Source organism: Centroberyx gerrardi, chromosome 4, assembly GCF_048128805.1.
Source record: "Centroberyx gerrardi isolate f3 chromosome 4, fCenGer3.hap1.cur.20231027, whole genome shotgun sequence".
Taxonomy (NCBI): Eukaryota; Metazoa; Chordata; class Actinopteri; order Beryciformes; family Berycidae; genus Centroberyx; species Centroberyx gerrardi.
Genome location: NC_136000.1, coordinates 11531971 through 11549592, shown reverse-complemented (window position 1 = coordinate 11549592; position 17622 = coordinate 11531971). Strand labels below are relative to the sequence as shown.

The 17622-nt window shown below is 41.7% G+C and overlaps 1 protein-coding gene across 7 annotated transcripts in view; it reads right to left on the bottom strand.

Annotated features, from left to right (window-relative positions):
- Nucleotides 1–2465: 2465 nt before the first annotated feature.
- LOC139910313 (CUGBP Elav-like family member 2) overlaps nucleotides 2466–17622 on the bottom strand; it is a 29518-nt gene continuing 14361 nt past the window's right edge. For 3 of the 7 annotated variants that reach the window (XM_071897578.2, XM_071897581.2, XM_078283314.1), the window contains exons 4-13: nucleotides 16476–16524; nucleotides 15752–15886; nucleotides 14686–14765; nucleotides 13299–13460; nucleotides 11572–11635; nucleotides 9979–10113; nucleotides 9174–9299; nucleotides 8230–8406; nucleotides 7851–7994; nucleotides 2466–7247 (exon numbers count right to left, since the gene is read on the bottom strand). In XM_071897578.2, coding sequence (XP_071753679.1) covers nucleotides 7120–7247; nucleotides 7851–7994; nucleotides 8230–8406; nucleotides 9174–9299; nucleotides 9979–10113; nucleotides 11572–11635; nucleotides 13299–13460; nucleotides 14686–14765; nucleotides 15752–15886; nucleotides 16476–16524 — 1200 coding nt within the window. In that variant the 3' untranslated portion in view covers nucleotides 2466–7119. Of the gene's footprint in view, nucleotides 7248–7850; nucleotides 7995–8229; nucleotides 8407–9173; nucleotides 9300–9978; nucleotides 10114–11571; nucleotides 11636–13298; nucleotides 13461–14685; nucleotides 14766–15751; nucleotides 15887–16475; nucleotides 16525–17622 lie in introns of those variants that run through there. The other 4 variants (XM_071897579.2, XM_078283313.1, XR_013504374.1 and 1 more) reach the window with 3 other exon arrangements.

The window sequence follows — 17622 nt, the reverse complement described above, 5'->3', positions numbered from 1 at the left end:
GGGAGAAATATCCTAGGAATATAATAGTGATTTGTCATTACAGTTAACCTATCATAAACATAACACTGCCATGAATATAACTCTATAAAATGTTTAGGATGAGTTAACATGACTGAGTCCAACCCTGCAGTGTGTGTGTGCAGAGTTGCCTGCTTATCTGATCCAGTCTGGATGTTATCTGTGATGATATTGATTGTACAGTAGGAATATCTTGCACATCTTGGCATTTTGACTTTTAGTGTTTTATTTTCTTCACCGCACATAGCATACTGTGATGCATTTCAGTCAGAGTAACTGAAAAAAAGGCTTTTGCTCAAGATTTAGTAGGATAAAGATCACTATAATATTCCCTTATTATTCCAATAGGGATACTCGATAATTAATTTATAGTGATTTTGTGGTACTTTATGGTATTTTTGTCCCCTGTGGTTTCACTACAATATTCCTGTAGGGCTGTATAGTTTTCTTGTGATATTTCTACAGAATCCTTCTAAAATCTATTACAAGTTAACTCAGTTATTTTTCCAAAGTGTACCTCTTGAAGCAAGCTATAGGCTACCCATTAATTTAAATTAAAAAAATGCTAAGCCAGGGATACATACACATACTACAAATCTTCCAGTGTTAATAAGTGTTGATTTTTCAGTGGCAGTTATTTTGAGTCGACAAATGTTGATAGGTGAGGTGTTTGTTCACTCATAGAGCTGATGTGACTCTGGGTTCAAAACTATCTAAAAAGATGTTTTTAGATAATGCCTAGGCTTATGCAGTGCCAATAGGCCAAGAAGTCCTGAGTCTAAAAGTGGCATGAAGAAATAAGACAACAATGTCTGTTCTCTGCCACTGGATGGAGACATTACTCAGTATTTTATAAAGAGGGAAAAGGGAAGCAGCTTGAGGCTCCTCCTTGTTACTTGGAAGTTTATTTTGAGCCTTCAGTGGATGTCATGAGCCTGCTGGTCACCATGGGCTTAATTCAGTGAAACATCTAGGAGGAATGCACTTCATAACCCTAATCAATGACATAGGTCAGTCTACTTACCATAGTTCACTAGATTCTGTGTATTGGTAAATGAGGAGAACATGGAAACGACTTCAGCATCTTCCAGCATTTAACCTCTGTAATAGTGTGAATCCTCTTAAAGGAACAATCCACCCTAAAACACTTCTAAAAAAAAAAAAAAGCAGATGTACCTTGAATTTCTGGGCCCATTTTGTGACGTGACGTCAACACATTTCCAGTTTGATAGCAGAAAATATTTCTAAAAAATGTTTAATCATGAACAGTCACTATTTGATTCAGCCCATCAGAAAGAGCAAGGGTTTCCGACGTTCAACAACCATACAGGGAGAAATCCATCATAGAAGAGGCAGAGACCAATTTCCCCAGTAGCCTCAATAGACCAGAATGCATTGCAGCCACAAGACGTGTGTTTTGAGTAAGAGGCGACTCTCACTTTTTCACTGAAAAAAACTCCCTCTCTTGCTCTTACTATGCCATCACTACAGCTATCTGTTGCCCTTTCCACCTATATGTACTGACTGCAGCAAGTTCTTAAGTTTATACACATAATACAATACCTCCATGGTTCATGCAGGTTCTCTGGGGGTTGTAGAAAGGCACTCTGGGAAATGTAGGAAATAACTAACAGATAGATGTAGACGAGGCAGGTTGAGGATTTTTGGCTGAGAAGGTTCCATATCCTGCTTGCCTTTGTGGTTACTCTAATAATTACTGTTTTGGACATCATGAACCCCGGTGTGAGTAAAGTGCATCATTGATGAGAGTCAGCAGCGTTCAGAGTTCAGGTGAAAATCCTCCTTAGAAATCAAAAGGTCACATCAATCCTCTGACGGCAGAGGGCTTCAATTCTTGTACATGAACATGAACAAGTCTCTCCCAAAGCCAGAGACAGGTCGAGCATCAGTGCAGTCAACAAACATTTTTCTGACATTTCATCAAGCATAAATAAGCAGCTGATCCCTTGGACTTTGATGATGCAGAGGGTGATTTTCTGGCTTTAGAGTTCTGTGGAGTCAAACCTTGACTTGTTCATTTTTGCAACTAACTATATGTTGACAGGAATAACTTTCTCCCCACACTGATGTTCATTTGCGTGGGATACCTCCTATGATGCAGCTTCGCAGACATACAAGAGGCCTACTTTACCTGTGGAATGGCTTTTGGATCACTCAAACATACAATATTCCCTATGGGACCCCATAATAAGCGCCCCTCACCCCCTACCAGACACGGGTGCATGTATTGTATATTAGACCATCAATATACCTACTGCCTCCCCGTGTCTGTTGTCGCTTGAAAATAATAAGCAAAGAGAAGCACAATGGAGAGAAACAAGTTAGCGAGACATGACACACTGGGGGAGGGGGGTGGTGGTTTGTAAATGTCTTTACAACACTGGACAGGCACCAGGACTACACAACACACAAAGACACAATCAATATTAGGGGAAATGGTTTAATTTGGAGACAGAGGCAAAGAAACACACCACACATGAACAAACATTGACCAAAAAGAACACCGAGTCTTTCGGCTACACACTCCGCTATGGGAAAACAGAAAACTCTACACAGGTAAAAGCAAGGCTGAAACTCAACAACAGATAGTTAACTGCTCAACTAAGACAATTATCCACACAAGTTGTCTAAATCCTGATGACCATTAAACTATGTGGACAGCACAAATACTAACATGAAACTTACCACGATTTAGAGGATCCCAACCCCCCCGAAATGAAATTGAATAACGAAGTGAGGAACATGTAGAGATCCAAATGAATCAAATCAGGCATCTTTTAGAGACAAAAACTAGTGACCGAAAAATTGCTTGACACCACCAAGAGGCCAAACTCAAGACCTAGTCAAGGCGAGGCCACATTGAGAGGCCAGACAATTTTTTTCCAATATAGATTTTTTTTTCTTTAATTTCCAATATAAAAAGCTTCACTGGTACAAAATACATATGAACAACCAGTTGTAGAAATTGGAAAGCCTGTTTATGTCATTTTGTTTTTTTCAAATCCCACCCAGTTCAAAAAGTTGATAAAACAGAAAAACTACTGTATGTATACAGATCACATCAAGATGCACCCACTTTGGCTTTCATCAAGACAACACAAACATCTATCAAATTATTGGTGGAACATGAACAAAGTCCTATCGATTATCAGACAAGAAAATAACACAGGATAAGATTTTTTTTTGTTTTTTGGACCAAGACAATATCTAGAGATGCAAAGCTACCACACTGTCAAAAATAGCACTTCAGAATATGAAAGAATAGAAGAAAGTGATTGTTAAGATCCTACAGTTGAATGGGATTTGTGATGGAAGCCCCTGAAGTGAGTCAAGTTGCTAATCGGACCGGTGTGTACTGTACATTGTGCTTTTATTCATTCAAAAGTAACACCATACACTGTATATAGCTATAGGGCTGCAATCGGTTCAGTGTTGACAGACGCAACAAATCTATCATTTTAAGGTGAATGGTCTGATTAACACGGCACCCAAGTTGTCTTTTTACTTGAGTTTTTGGTTGATACTCGTTTATTCAAATTCAACAGCTTTCCTCTCACATCTGACCATCACCAGTTGTTCTACACATTGTGGTTTTGTATCGCAAAGTGTTACAGTACATCTGTTTTACACTCACTAACAAAGAGGTTTATCCTTCAACTGTTTAGGGAAGTTTTATTGTTTATCTACATAAATCTTTACCAATTTGTTCAAATCCAATACATCACAATACACATTTACCAATAACTCAACACACAGAGAGTGGGGGGAAAACATGAGCAGGTGACAGAGCTTTCATGACACTGGCATAAATAGACAAAAAGGCGAACTGCAGCAATCTCTAACCAAGGCCTAATAGGATGTGTAGGCAGTTTCTAGACGTATATGGCACTTTGAATATTGTATTGCATTTGGATAGAAAAAACACACTGCAAAAAGCACATGCCCATATTAAAAAGTGAAATTAGTGGTACCTTGATAATTTGGGATATATATCACACACACAACATTCCGCAAAAGTGAATATTTCCCATAATTGTGCTTAACTTCTAACAAAAACTACAACACTTTCGAGTTACTATGTCAAATTTGGTACCATTTTTTGGAATTTTTTAACGTTAAATTGGAGAAAGAAAAAAATCCAAACCGAAACGTGTCAGATGGTTAACAATTGTGCATTTTGTGTCTTAATCTCTTGTGTGATCTAGTAACACACACACAAAAAACCCTGAGTTGACAACTCTTTAGCGCCATCAGGTACGCAGTTTTTGGGAACCCTTCTTTGGGGGTGATGCGGTGCAGTTGTAATTACCAGGGTTGTCTCAACTTGCAGTACAACAGACATAAAATCCCCCCCCCCCCGCCCCCAATAAAAAACATAGTGTAAACCTTGTGCTGAAAAAATGGAATGTATTTGTAAACCAACACTGCTGTGGTGGATTTAGTAGGGTTAATGTGCTGTGCTGGGTGTATGACTGAAACGTGATTATCGGAAGTCACTTAAAAAGAACAATTTAAATCAGCAAAGAAAATGTATGCGAGTATGTGTGTCTGTAAAATGTGCAGAGACCCACAGGTTGTGTGTTGTGTCCAAGTGATCTCTTCTTCAGGGGCTCCCACATTTTCGATCACAAAAAAATGTGTTTTGTGTCTGGTGGTGCGTGTGTGTGTGTGTGCAAGTTGCTGTGTAAAGAAAACTGGGTACTATCACAGGAAACAATATTGTGTGAATTTAAAACACTGTCTGTGAGTTTGACACATGGGCACTTAACAAAAAAAAAAAAAACATTGTCTGGCATCTATGTTATTAACAGACATTGTAAATAATTATCTTTCAATATGAGGCATCCGTACTAAACCAAAGTGAAACATCCATTAATCAAATTATTAACAAGAAATTCACCAAAATGCAACAAGACGTACCGTAGAAATTTAACACTAAATTTATCTTCTTTGTTTTTTTTTAAATGCAGGAAAAAAAAATGAACCTATATACTCAAGATGTGACCCTATAAATGATACTTGAAAAGAAAGTACTTTTTTTCCCAGAAGTTGAAATTACAATTAATGCAGAGAGGAATCTTTGACTTAAGTATGTATTTACTTCACTAGAAATGACCCTTAAAAGGCTGTGCTGATCGAGCAAACTGATTTTAGTCCTCTTTAAAAACGTAATACACTGAAGACCCCCCCGACATAGATGACATTACAACATAATCTACAAAAAACCCAAAGTTTGCCTGGGTTTCTGTTAGTTAAACTTCTATAGATTCAATGGTATAAAATATAGGTAATCTAAGTGTGCATTTAAACCACAGATTGTCTATTTGTGAATCAGTTCTAAAAAAGTTGACTCATGTAGGTAGTCATTTCTCTAAACAGAGCAAATGTACCTTTTATTGTGCCGTCAATATTTCGAAAAGAAAAAAAAAAGAAAAAGGTAAATACACTGAATATTTTCGTAAATGAAAAAAAAAAAAAAAAGATATATTTTTTTTAAACAGCCTCGGTGAAAATCTTTACACTGCCCGCAAAATGTAGAAACCATTACAGAGCACTGAGGGGTTTTACTGATCAGACTTTCAAAAGTGTTGGAAAGTGGTCTATAGCATTTTTTTTTTTTTTTTTAGAAGCCAACATATTGCTAATGGCACCAAATAGCACAGCTGTGTGCCAATCCCTGTATTCAACTTTCAAGTGAACTTTACTGAGAGAGGTAAAAAGAAAGCAACATAAAAAACAAGCAAAATTTTAAAAAAAAAGAAAAAAGAAATCCCACAGGCTTTAAAACATTTGCAAAAAAAAAAAGTCTCTTAAATGAATTGAGCGTAGGTAAGTTTTCACATTGATTTGCTTGACCTCTCTCCCACCTGTCACATTTTTATACAGAAAAAACAAAAAAAAAGGAATATACATGCAGAAATCAGGTTGAGCTAAGGTCAAGGGTCAGTGGGTGGCCAGGTATTGGTCAGGCGAGCTTAGAGAGACATCACAGACAATGGTGGGATGATGAGGCCAGGAGTTTGGCTTGGCTTTCAACACCATGAAGACATGCTAGGCTAATGATGAGCAAACAGGCATGGAGATTTGTTCTAAAAAGGAAGAAAAACATGAAAGGAAGAGAGGGAGAGAGAAAGAGAAAGAGGAGAGAGAAAGTTAGGGCCACAGCACAAGAATCTTTTAGCCATGAGGCACAACCAACAAAAACAATGCCGATCACCACATAAGGACAGTGGGGTACATTTCCCCGCCCCCCCCGACACACAAAACAATACAAAGATTTAAGGAAGTGACACCACCAGATGTATGGTAGAGACTCCGACATGCACAAACAGTATACTTGGCACCCAAAGAGATCCATCTAGAGCCAGTCCCTTTTGGGAGACTTGGAGGATGGATGGAATGACTGGAAGAGGTTGTTAATAGAGAAAGAGAGAGGTAGCCTAGCTTAACATGGCTTAGATAGTGAGAGGGAGGGAGAGGGAGAGAGTGAGAGTGAGAGTGAGAGTGAGAGTGAGAGAGAGAGAGAGAGAGAGACTGAAAGGTAGAGTGCAAAAGACTCCCACATATTAGAGGTGACAAACAGATGAACGCGACAGACTACATGTAAAGACCCAAACAAAGGCTGAAGCTCTGGGCTCGGGGTTTACTTGGACTGGCTTCAGCCCTTTTTAGACAACAACTGATCCTTAGTCAACCTGTCTAGCTTGACCTGAAGGCAATGAAATGGTACAGAAAATACACCTGATGCTCTCCTCTCAGTACAAATGACACAAAATACCTCCAGCAAACACTGACTCCAGTGATAGTCATAAATAATCATATAAATTAAAACATTTTATACGATTCAAATTACACGATGAAACCGCAGGAATGGGATACAGTAAAATGTGGAAAGAACATTGCAACCATTTTTAGGGATAGGATGAGTCTCCCTCCAGTGGTGGGCGTAGGTGAAGACAAGCCCCCCCTCTCCCCCCGCCCCAGTGAGTCTCTGCTGTGGTGACCTTGGCTGGAGGGTGAACTTACCCTAGCAGTGCTAGCATGAGAGCTGGGGAGGGGGGGGAGGCCCCGGGGCTAGGATCAGTAGGGTTTGCTGTCGTTCTTGGAGCGCTTCAGCTGAACCTTCAGCCTCTTCATGCCAATCTGGAAACCGTTCATGGCCTGGATGGCGGCTTGTGCTGACACCGGATTGTCATAGCTGACAAACCCTGGAGAACAAGAGGGAGAGGGGAGGAGTTATATAATAATGTAGTGCTAATGTAGTGCTAACTATTTACAGTTGTAGCATTTCAATGTTACATTGTGCGAAACTCAAAACAAGAGGCACTTGAGCTGCCCAATGTCTCGCCATGATTACCATTATATATTGAACATAACCGTTTACACTAATTATGTCATTAATTAAGCTAATGAATGCATTATTATAGCGAATATTTCTATGTCAACGTGCTTGTATCATGCATCAGTTATTGTGTTCACAAGAATGTGTCTACACACACACACACACACACACACACACACACACGCACCACCATGACGACATAATGTCCCGCATACCATGTATCATGGTGGTGGAACATAACAATCAATCAATAAAATCACCATCAAGAGGCATTCAGAGACCAATGATGCCAATGTTTCCCAATTTCTTTATCTCCTATTTTACTATTATTGTTTTTATGCCTTTTTGTAAAAGCACTTTGTAAACTCTGCCTTCAGTTAACTTCTATATGAATACAGTTTGTTATTATCATTATTAGAATAATTCACATGGTCAGCTCCTGTTGTCTACAAGATAGAGGTGCACATACCAAAGCACTTGCTCAGATTGGTCTGTTTGTCGATGAAGACTTTGGCAGATACCACATTTCCAAAAGGCATGAACATCTGCAGGATGTCCTGGTCCCCAAACTCCTGGGGGAGGTGGTAGATGAACAGGTTGGCCCCCTCTGGCCCTACACCAGTAAGGAGAAAAGATGGGAAACAAGTTTGAGAAACAAATGTAGTGGAACAGAAAATTCTATTCTTCTGCGCTGGACAGTGCAAATCTGCAAGTTTATTTAGAAAACTTAAATAGGTTCAGACAAAATAGGTTCATCAAATTATATTAAAGATTGAAACCAAGACAGAACAAACATATATTTTAAAATACAAGTCCAGGGTGTATCAGTGTGTCGAAGGTCGACTCACCTTCCTTCTGGCTGCCAGCAGCGCTCTGCTGCAGGAGAGACTGTCCGTAGAGGGAGGGCAGGGCAGAGGCTGTGTACTGCTGCATCCCTGAGTAGGCCTGGGTCAGGGCGTCCATGGAGCTGGCCGCCGACCCGTTGGCCATAGAGGCTCCCAGGCCTCCATTCATGGCCCCCATACCTGAAAAACACAAAGAAATAGATTTGCTACACACTCGTAACCATTTTCTGCAGGTTATAAAAGACCTGCACCAAATAGAGGTAGGGACTCGAGTCACATGACTTCGACTCTAGTCACAATTTTAATTGCTTGAGACTTGACTTGATGCATGAAGAGAATACTTGAGACTTGACTTGGGATTTGACTTTGATGACTTGAAAAGGCTTCTAAAGTCTTGACAAAAGATCTTGCGTTTGTGTAAGTAACTTGGATAGAAAGTTATGAGATTTGTTCTACTAGACAACTGAATTTAAATTCTGTTTTCTGATTTTGTATGGAATGATTGAATTTATTGAAGTTGAAACCGATTGTAGAAATCAAATATATGTCAAACATATGATGCACCAAGCTTTTATACTATTAAAATGATATTGCATTTAAAAGTATGGAATTTTTTGTTTTCTTAAAGATATTAAATTGATACTGGACTCTTGATTTGTTTCCGACTTAACTTGGTGTTCTACATTTAGACTTGAGACTTGTGCCTCAAGACTTGAGACTGACTTGGGACTCGAGCAAAGTTGACTTTGTCACACCTCCGGTACCAAGTATTTAAAATGTGTCTATTTCTATTTATATAGTCTATTTAAATGATAGGTATTGTCAAGCTAAACATTATTCTGTACACAGAATAAAAGACCCATAATTGAAGTTGGTGTAAACAAAACAACAATATTTAGAAATCATTTTTTAGCTATTAGCCAGCTATTCAGGAGGAGCTTCTTTACCACTGACGCTGCCGGTGAGAGCGTTGAGGCTGTTGAGGCCCACAGAGGTCCCAGTGAGACCCTGCAGGGTGCCCAGAGATGCCAGTGTGCTCATCGCAGCACTGGAACCCACTGTTGTACCAGCTGCTGGGGAGCACAGTAAAAAGGACAAGCAGGTTACCACAGGGGTGACTCTCTCATGTTCACAACACTCCATATCACTCTAAATGTTTGGCATCCTTGCCGCAAATTGTTATGGTTATGAGAGGGTGACACAGCAGTCAGGGGGTAGTTAAAAATCTGTCCCTTAATGAGGAGAGGTCATTACCGTAGCAGCAATATGCTAAACTCAGACAGATGGAGCCAATGTATATTTACACAGATTAAAGGGGAATGGGGGCTCTCATAAAAAATTTTTATGAGGGTGATTAACTCCCATAAAATAAATGAGGGATGGCCAAGGGCCGTTAGGCAAATAGTGGATGGAGGAGGGTTGCAGAGCTATTGGTAGGTAACATAATAGCTGCTAAATGTGGTTCTTTGTAGCTCAATTGGTGGAGCACTTAGGCTTAGGCTTAGATTATTTGCACACACATATAACATTCCCCAAAGACATGGGTGAATTGCGCAACAGAAATCAAATGAGAAAAAAAAAACTCAGCAAGGAGAATGAGAAAAAAAAAATCCATAAACAAATAATGTAAATAAATTAAAATAACCATGATGCAGGGTTAGGGATTTGATTCACACTGGAGGCTAAATATGTACATGCTCACGGTACGTATTATGCCAAACTGCATAACTCGTCATGTCAACGCTAAATTACCTGGACTACCCAGAGCTCCCAGGGCTCCACCGTTTGCAGACAGGGGGTTGGTGGAGGACGGGCTGCCAGTGTTCTGGGCTGCAGCCGCAGCAGCAGCTAACGTGGCCAGGTTCTGCAGCTGCAGGGGATTCACACCTGAAGAGGGAATGGAAAAACACTAGAGCTGATTATCAGATCCAACAATTCCAAGTTCATACCTGTGTCCTTGCAGAGGACAACGTTTTTCCCAAGTTGTCTTGGAGAGAACAAACTTCTCAAGAACGCAAGAACAGATAACAAACCTTTACAGTTTGAGATGGACTGTGCCATCAATTAAGACACGTGTACATTTTCTCAGCTGTTCTACCTACCCTGCATTATGCTTTTAGGACGTGATGCATCATTCTCACAGTTAATCTTGGGACTTCCCATTTGCTCTTGCTGGTCAAGTTACCATCTGATACATCCTCAATTGGAAAGTTAACTCCCAGGATTTTTTAGAGCTCAGCTGGGGATAGCTTCTTTGAATTGACTATACTAACGAATCCAAGCAGAATGTCCATAGTAGCTTCACACTGGTTTGTTGGTGGTATGGGCATTAGCTGTCACTTTGTCCCAAAGGTTTGAACAAAACTATTAGCAGAATAAATTAGCTTTAACTTATTCAAAACTCCAGTTACATGTCAACTCAAGTGTAATTCACTTTACATTTTTCACAGGTGTAATTACACCTTAATTCACCATCACTGATACGATGCAAGCAGAGTGTGTAGTTAACACATCAAACTGCAATGCAGCTTACAAGTCAATTTATGAAAGGATCACTGTGGTACAACCTTTGAATAAACACATGGCTGTATTGTAGAAAATAGTCTGCTTCCCTAACAAGGACTTCTGATTTGAGAGCCAAACTACGCAAATATTTCTCTGAGCAATGCATGCTTGGTAAACAGGACTGGCTGTGCAGTTACCACTGCACTTGCACTAGCTCATTCTGTGTGGTCTCCTATGGTTTTATTATTGTTATTACATTACCTACTTTACTTACCTCCTAACATTCTCAATATTTTGTTAAGTGATACTTTTGTGTAAACTGTACTTTGTATAAAAAATGACCGCACATTGTACGAGATCAAATCAAAGATCACGCCTGGTCTAAGGCCATATTATTGAGGGGGACAAGAAATAAAACATCAGATCCAATCATGTAAGACTTCTTCCCAAAGACACAAAATTATTTTTAACATAAGAAATGTGACAGCCCCACTAACTCTGTCATTATAATGCAGCCTGGAGACTGCAGTTTCTTGCTTTAAGTCATACCACATTTTTTCCACAAGTTAAAATCCTCTTCTGCCTCATTAATTTGGTAATTTGATATAGCCATGTTGATGTGCTGCGTGTTTGTCCTTAGCAGCCTGCGAAGGCCTAGAATAGCAGCATTGATTAATGTGCCGATGATCTCATTAAAGAGAAATGTGATTTGGCAGTAGTAAAACTATGTGGGCGTAGAGCACTGAGTCACAAGGTTGTTGATATGAAAAGTGTCAGTTCGTTCATTTGTGGATGATGATAGGAGGACAGCTGTCTTGACGACTGGAAGGATTAACTCACCTCCTAGCCTCTGAATACCACTGAAACTGCTCTGGTTACTGGTAGATGTAGCCTGCTGGAGCAACTGTTGAGGACAGAAGGAGAGAAATGTTGACTTCACAATCAAAGAGGAAAAGGGACTTGTGGTGGTAAGGGCCGCACACTGACGGGTAAATTGATAATCTTGATTATTTTGCCTAATATTATAATCACAATTATTGGTCTCAATGAATTTGGGAACAAAATTATGCCGACTCATTGTTTAGTGTTCCTATTATAGACGTGTGTGGCAGGGAAAGGACGAAGACAAGATGCTGCACCAATCTTGGCTTTCATGCAGTCATCTAATTTGTGGCGTATTTTTGTGGTGATTCTTGAGGGGACTGAAAAGATAGAAAGTCATAAATACTTTGAGGTGCAGCAACAACTTTGAGGCAAAGTTTATATAGAATCTCTGCTTGTTTGATGCCATCTGCTTTGTAATCAAAATATTTCCAAATGACAAATGATTATTCGTTTTTGGACACTACAACAATTTTTTGTTCGCACTCAGTGGTGGGAGTTGTCTCTACTGTCAGGATTTGTTCATCCTTAAGTGACATTTGGATTGATGAAACTACCATCTTATCAGTTTTTGCTATTCACTACTTGAAATGCAAGGCTATGAATTTCTCTCGCCAGCAACAGGTTTAGCTCAACTGTTCAGAGCAACGTCCATGCATGCTTGAGTCACGTGGAATGGCACATGTAAACACAAGTACACCTTATGTTGCACACTCAATAACTGTGATTGGTTGTAGTTGGCTCATTGGCTCCGATTCAGACTTGGCGCACGCAAGGCATACACCTACGTCCCTCAGCCAAGACAAAAACTACATGAGCCAAGATACTCGTATTCTGACTCGTGCCACCCGGGAACATGAATATTTACCCCTCTCTCGCACTTGCCTACTGGGTTGCCAGGCTTCTGATATGAGTACATTTTTGCAGATTGGCGCTCTCAGCAGGCCAGTCACATTCCCTTTGAGAGAAGCACTTGCCTTTAATTTCGAGAAATTGGAAAATCTATAAGCCTAAAGAGAAACGTAGTGTAGATCAAATAGGCCTAAAAGCCCAGTGCCATATTTCCACTTATATGACAGCCTTTTATTTATTAGCATATTATATACACTTGAATCAGTGCATGTTTGTTCATTAGGCCTGTAATAGGCTAATCTATGTTTTTATTTCATTTGATTTCAATATCATGTGCTATAATTTGAAAACGGTTTATGGTTTAAAAAGGTGATACTGAATACAATTAAGCTAAATAAAAAGAAGCTGTTGTCATTATAGTGGTTATTGAATGCAAGCCTAATCAAAAACACATAGTGGCCGCTGTACTTCGGCCACCTTTTCTCCAGAGAAGACATGGCGTAATAGAAAAGAACCATCGCTGCACCTCTTCTTAGGAAAACTCAGCCTCACACGCGTAGCTGCTCGAGAGCTGCCAAGCGAGGGCCTCGGTGCACAGACAAGGGTGAAGTCTGAATGCTGACTTGCACAATTTTGTGGATAAATCCCCTGCACGCTTATCTCAGCTCAGAATATGAGCCATTGTGAATACAGAGGCCGTTCTAAATGACATTAGATTTAACGTTCACATATAGTCAAACTCAATAATTATTAATTGGGGAAACTAAAATTGCGATATATGATTATACATAATTATGCAGCCCAATGGGGTCGAGTATGTGGCTAACACTTACGGCCAGGTACTGTGGTGTGAGAGCCCCCAGGCCGGCCAGGTTGCCCCAGGTGGAGGCGCTGTTGATCTGCTGAATTTGCTGAGCTAGCTGCTGTTGCAGGCGCCGCTGCTCCTTATCTCTCTGTGTGTCGGCAAACTTCACGACCATGGGGGAGGAACAGCCCTGGAGCAGTGAGGAAGGGAGAGGTTAGACCTGTTCAGTAGCACACACGCAAATAGATCCATACTTTCATTACCAATGCTAGGACGCAGTCATTGCAGGGGATTCTTTTTTTAAAAAGGGAGAAATCGTCTATGCCTCAAGACAGTGTTTTTTAATGTCTGTTGCATTCATATCAAAGCTAACACACAGAGGACAACTGCCATGCATAACTAAGCCAGGCCACATTCCAAAAGGAGCACGGGACAATGCTGCAGACAGTGAATCTTTTTAGCTCTTGGAGGACCTGAATAGAGTCCACACACAGGCAGACAGGAGATGGAGACAAGACTTAAAACAGGGACATTCAAACAAGGATATGTCAGCAGACATGAACAAGAAACAGACATTTGAAAGAAAACCGCATAGCACACAATCTCGCAAACAGACAGCCACATATTGTTCAGACGGACACACGGACGCACGGACATGCGGTGTCAAGTGTTTTGTGAGTTGAGAGGCAGACAGGGACCAGGCTGGACAGGGAAAATGGCTTCTGCACCAGCAGCACCTCCCATGGCAGCTGGGAATAGGGGAGGTAATGATATGGGGGAAATAGGTGGCACCACCGCTGGGGCCTGCTTTTAATCTGGGAAGATGAGTGTTATGTTTGGTTGGGCTCCTAATTAGACTTGGTCGGATGCTTCACTGGGGAGCTTCTGACCTGCTAGCTGTCAAATTACTGCTGCTCCACTTCCTCAAAGACTCCACTGGATACACGAGGACATGGACCCAGTTTTTGAAGAAATCAAATAGGGCAATTGCTCCAGTCTAGGCTAATTCTTTGTTAACCTATATTCAATGGAGTGGTCTCTTTTCCCTGTGGTCCAAAATATGGATTTATTATGGGAGGCTGAGACGACTAGGCTCAGTGGTGTATTATCTGAATCAATAAATGAGATGCATTTAGTTCAGTCTAAAATAAGAGATGAAAGCAATTCTCGTCATGTCCTGTTAGCTCTGGATTCAGCTGCTATGTGAGAGGCAATGCTTCAAGTTTTATTCAATTATTTTGCAGACGACAATGTAATTTTGTAATTAGCAAGAGTGGCTTTGGAAATGACTCATGCTCTATGATGAATGGATGCCTTCTGCTTGGCAAGGTTCTCCATCTTTCCAACACAAGGGGGCAGCAGAATGTATGAGGGGGGAGGGGGGAATGAGAAATAGGTGCTAAGGGGTACAGTACCTCCATAGTCTGAGAGTGATGCATGGTTTTGATTGCATTCTGTGCCATTGCCCTGGTAGCAAATGTGACAAACGCACAGCCTGTAGGGGGGGAACAATAGGAGAGGGGAGAGGAGGGAGGGAGGGACAAGAAGAAACAAAACAAGACAAAAGGTTTGGACAACTCGTTATGAACCCCAAAAAAACACATTGTACAGAGAATGGCAACTCCCAAGCACACAGAACCACCCTCACTGGTTAGCACATGGAGAAAGAACACAACAAGGAGAACAGTAACACGTCACATGAGCACAGTGATCGACGGATTAAATCACCACCCAGAGAGGATTGTATGTGTGTGGTGTCATGGTGAAACAGTCAACGTGATTATGTAGACATATAACGCACACATAAATACACACTGAAAGGATTTGGGTGGACTAAAATACATAGATTTGTAATTACACAAACACTGTAGGGAGTGAGGTCCGTTTCAAATCGCAATTACAACACATACATTTACTAGAGAGCGCAGAAACCCATTGCTCAGGTCTGCTTCGATAGTTCATCTCCGTTACGGGTTTTATCGTGTACATCAGCACACGAGCCCCGTGCCGCCTGCTATCTTTGGGGTCTTATGCGGCACAGATAAGCTAGGTAGGAGATGCGGCGGCAGGCTAATTCCAGCCTTTGTGGAGTGTGATGGAGGAGGCGGTAAAGGAGGAGCGGAGCTGAGCCGAGCTGAGCTGAGCTGCCTGCCAGCTGAGCCCACGAACACCAGCAGCCAGCGGTTGCCAAGGCGACGGCCCATTGTTCCGGACGGCAAGCGCAGTGGCCCTTCACACCGAGATGTGGAGGTGAGTGTCACTGTGACGGGAGGATAGACTATGGGGGTGGAATGGGAAGTGGGCGCCATCGGAGGTGAATAGCACTTGAATGGGTCGTGGGGGGGGGGGGGGGGGGGGTGTTGAAATAAAGGGAAAGTAGGCAGGTCCGTATAAATACTTTATGAGAATGTGTATTGGGCTACGCCGAAGGTGGTGGTTGTGAGGCTAGGACTACTGTGGCCATGTTGAGAGCACACCCACCTCTGCTAAGGCCATCTGGTCCCCGCAGAATTCGGCACTCCTCGATCTGTCCGAAAGACGAGAACATCATTCTGACCTCATTCTCCCCGTATTTCTTTGAAACCATTCCGATGAAGAGTTTTCTGTCTTCCACCGCTGGAAAATAGGATGAAAATAGAAGAGGAATTAAGTGAAAGCCAAACAATTATAGAGCTATGAAGGAGCCGATTGCATCAGGCGCTAAATCTTCCACCTCTCTTTTTCTTGTTCAATCTCTCCCCTTGTCATGCTGGCACATTTTCTGGCTCTCACTCAAGGTGCCAGCCTGTTCTACAAATCTCTCCAACTTGCAGCTTCATTTGTTTCCCTCAGTCTCTAGCTCTCTAGACAGATGACTACTCTATCATCCATTTACGCTCTCCACCAGATCCTCTGTACCTGCTCTACTCTGCTCCCCTTGGTGCCTTTTAAAGCCCTTAATCCTCCTAACCCCTGACACCATATAGAAATTGTGTATTGCTGCACATTCCCCGAGCTAAGTCCAGCTCAGGCCTTCATCTTGGCGTTAAATAGAGACACAATCCAGTTTTCCCCCCCTTCAACCCTCCCTCACCCCATTGATCTTGGCAAAATCGCACGGAATCGGAATTTTCCATGGCAGACATCAGCTGTGCATCCTCCCTCCGCCACATGTTGACACACACTTTGGCTGGTGTCACACCGCATCTACAATGATGCCACTCACCGTTTGTTTTCTCACTGTCGGCGGGTTTCATCTGGATAGGATGATGCATCTGAAAGACAGGGTAGAGGAACGGTTAACATCGCACCTGTCAATGCTGGCTAACCCAGACACCACCACCAACAATGCGGGTGCTTTATCTCTCATCATGAGGGTCTCGTATCTTAAACCTCGTCCCCCATCTTCAAGTATCTCCCTCTCTCTGCCTCTTGCCTTGTTCTCTCCCTCTCAGACTATCATCCCTCACTACAGCCAGCTTCAGGAGGGAAGAAATGTCAACAAGTTGATGGTGGGGATCAAATTCTCCAGAATCCAATTTCACTTCTCGGTGTAGTGTAGACTTGTGATTGAACATATCGATTCCTCCTGTCAACATACCTCATCTTCATAGGATCCATTTTACAGAAATCGTTGACATGCAAGCCACTTCCATATTGCTTTTAAATGTACAGTGTGCTTTAATAAGGGAGTGTGAGATAATACATGCCTCATACAGACAGAATAAGGCGTGGCACATCTAAGCTACGACCAAAAAAAATAAATAAATAAAAAAATCTCATCTCTATCTGCCTGACATCTCTCAACCTGAAGCTTATTTCCCCTGGCACTTTCTCGAAATGTGTTGATTATATGTGGAAGTGGATGCAGAACACCTGCCTTTGGATCTATCACATTAATGTACGACATAACATACCATTTGGTGGACGCTTTTGTCCAAGGCGACTTGCAGTACTATGAGCGGATGCATTTCTATCATGTACACCTGCTATGCAACATGAAAGAAAGAGGAGGAGAAATATATCTGTGCATGAAGTGGCTGGGCAGGCTGTAGTTATGAAATGTGGTGGGGGTTTTTTTTTTGAGAAGCACTAAAGAGAAACAGACAGATGGTCCGCTCTGTATGGGAACTGGCTAGCGTCACTGACCAAGGAGAGAGAGGCACAGACGGCAGAGAAGCAGGAACAGGGACACAAGCTTTTCCACTGTCACGCAAAACCAAACTCACTCAACTGCAGTCAATGCCAGTAACAGCATGACTGGGGACTGGGGTTTGAGAGCTGAGCTGTCAGACCACACTTTATTTGAAATGTCTAGCTGATTGATGGTCCTCCAGCGAGCAGACGTAGGCCTGTATGTGCAGCCTGCTACA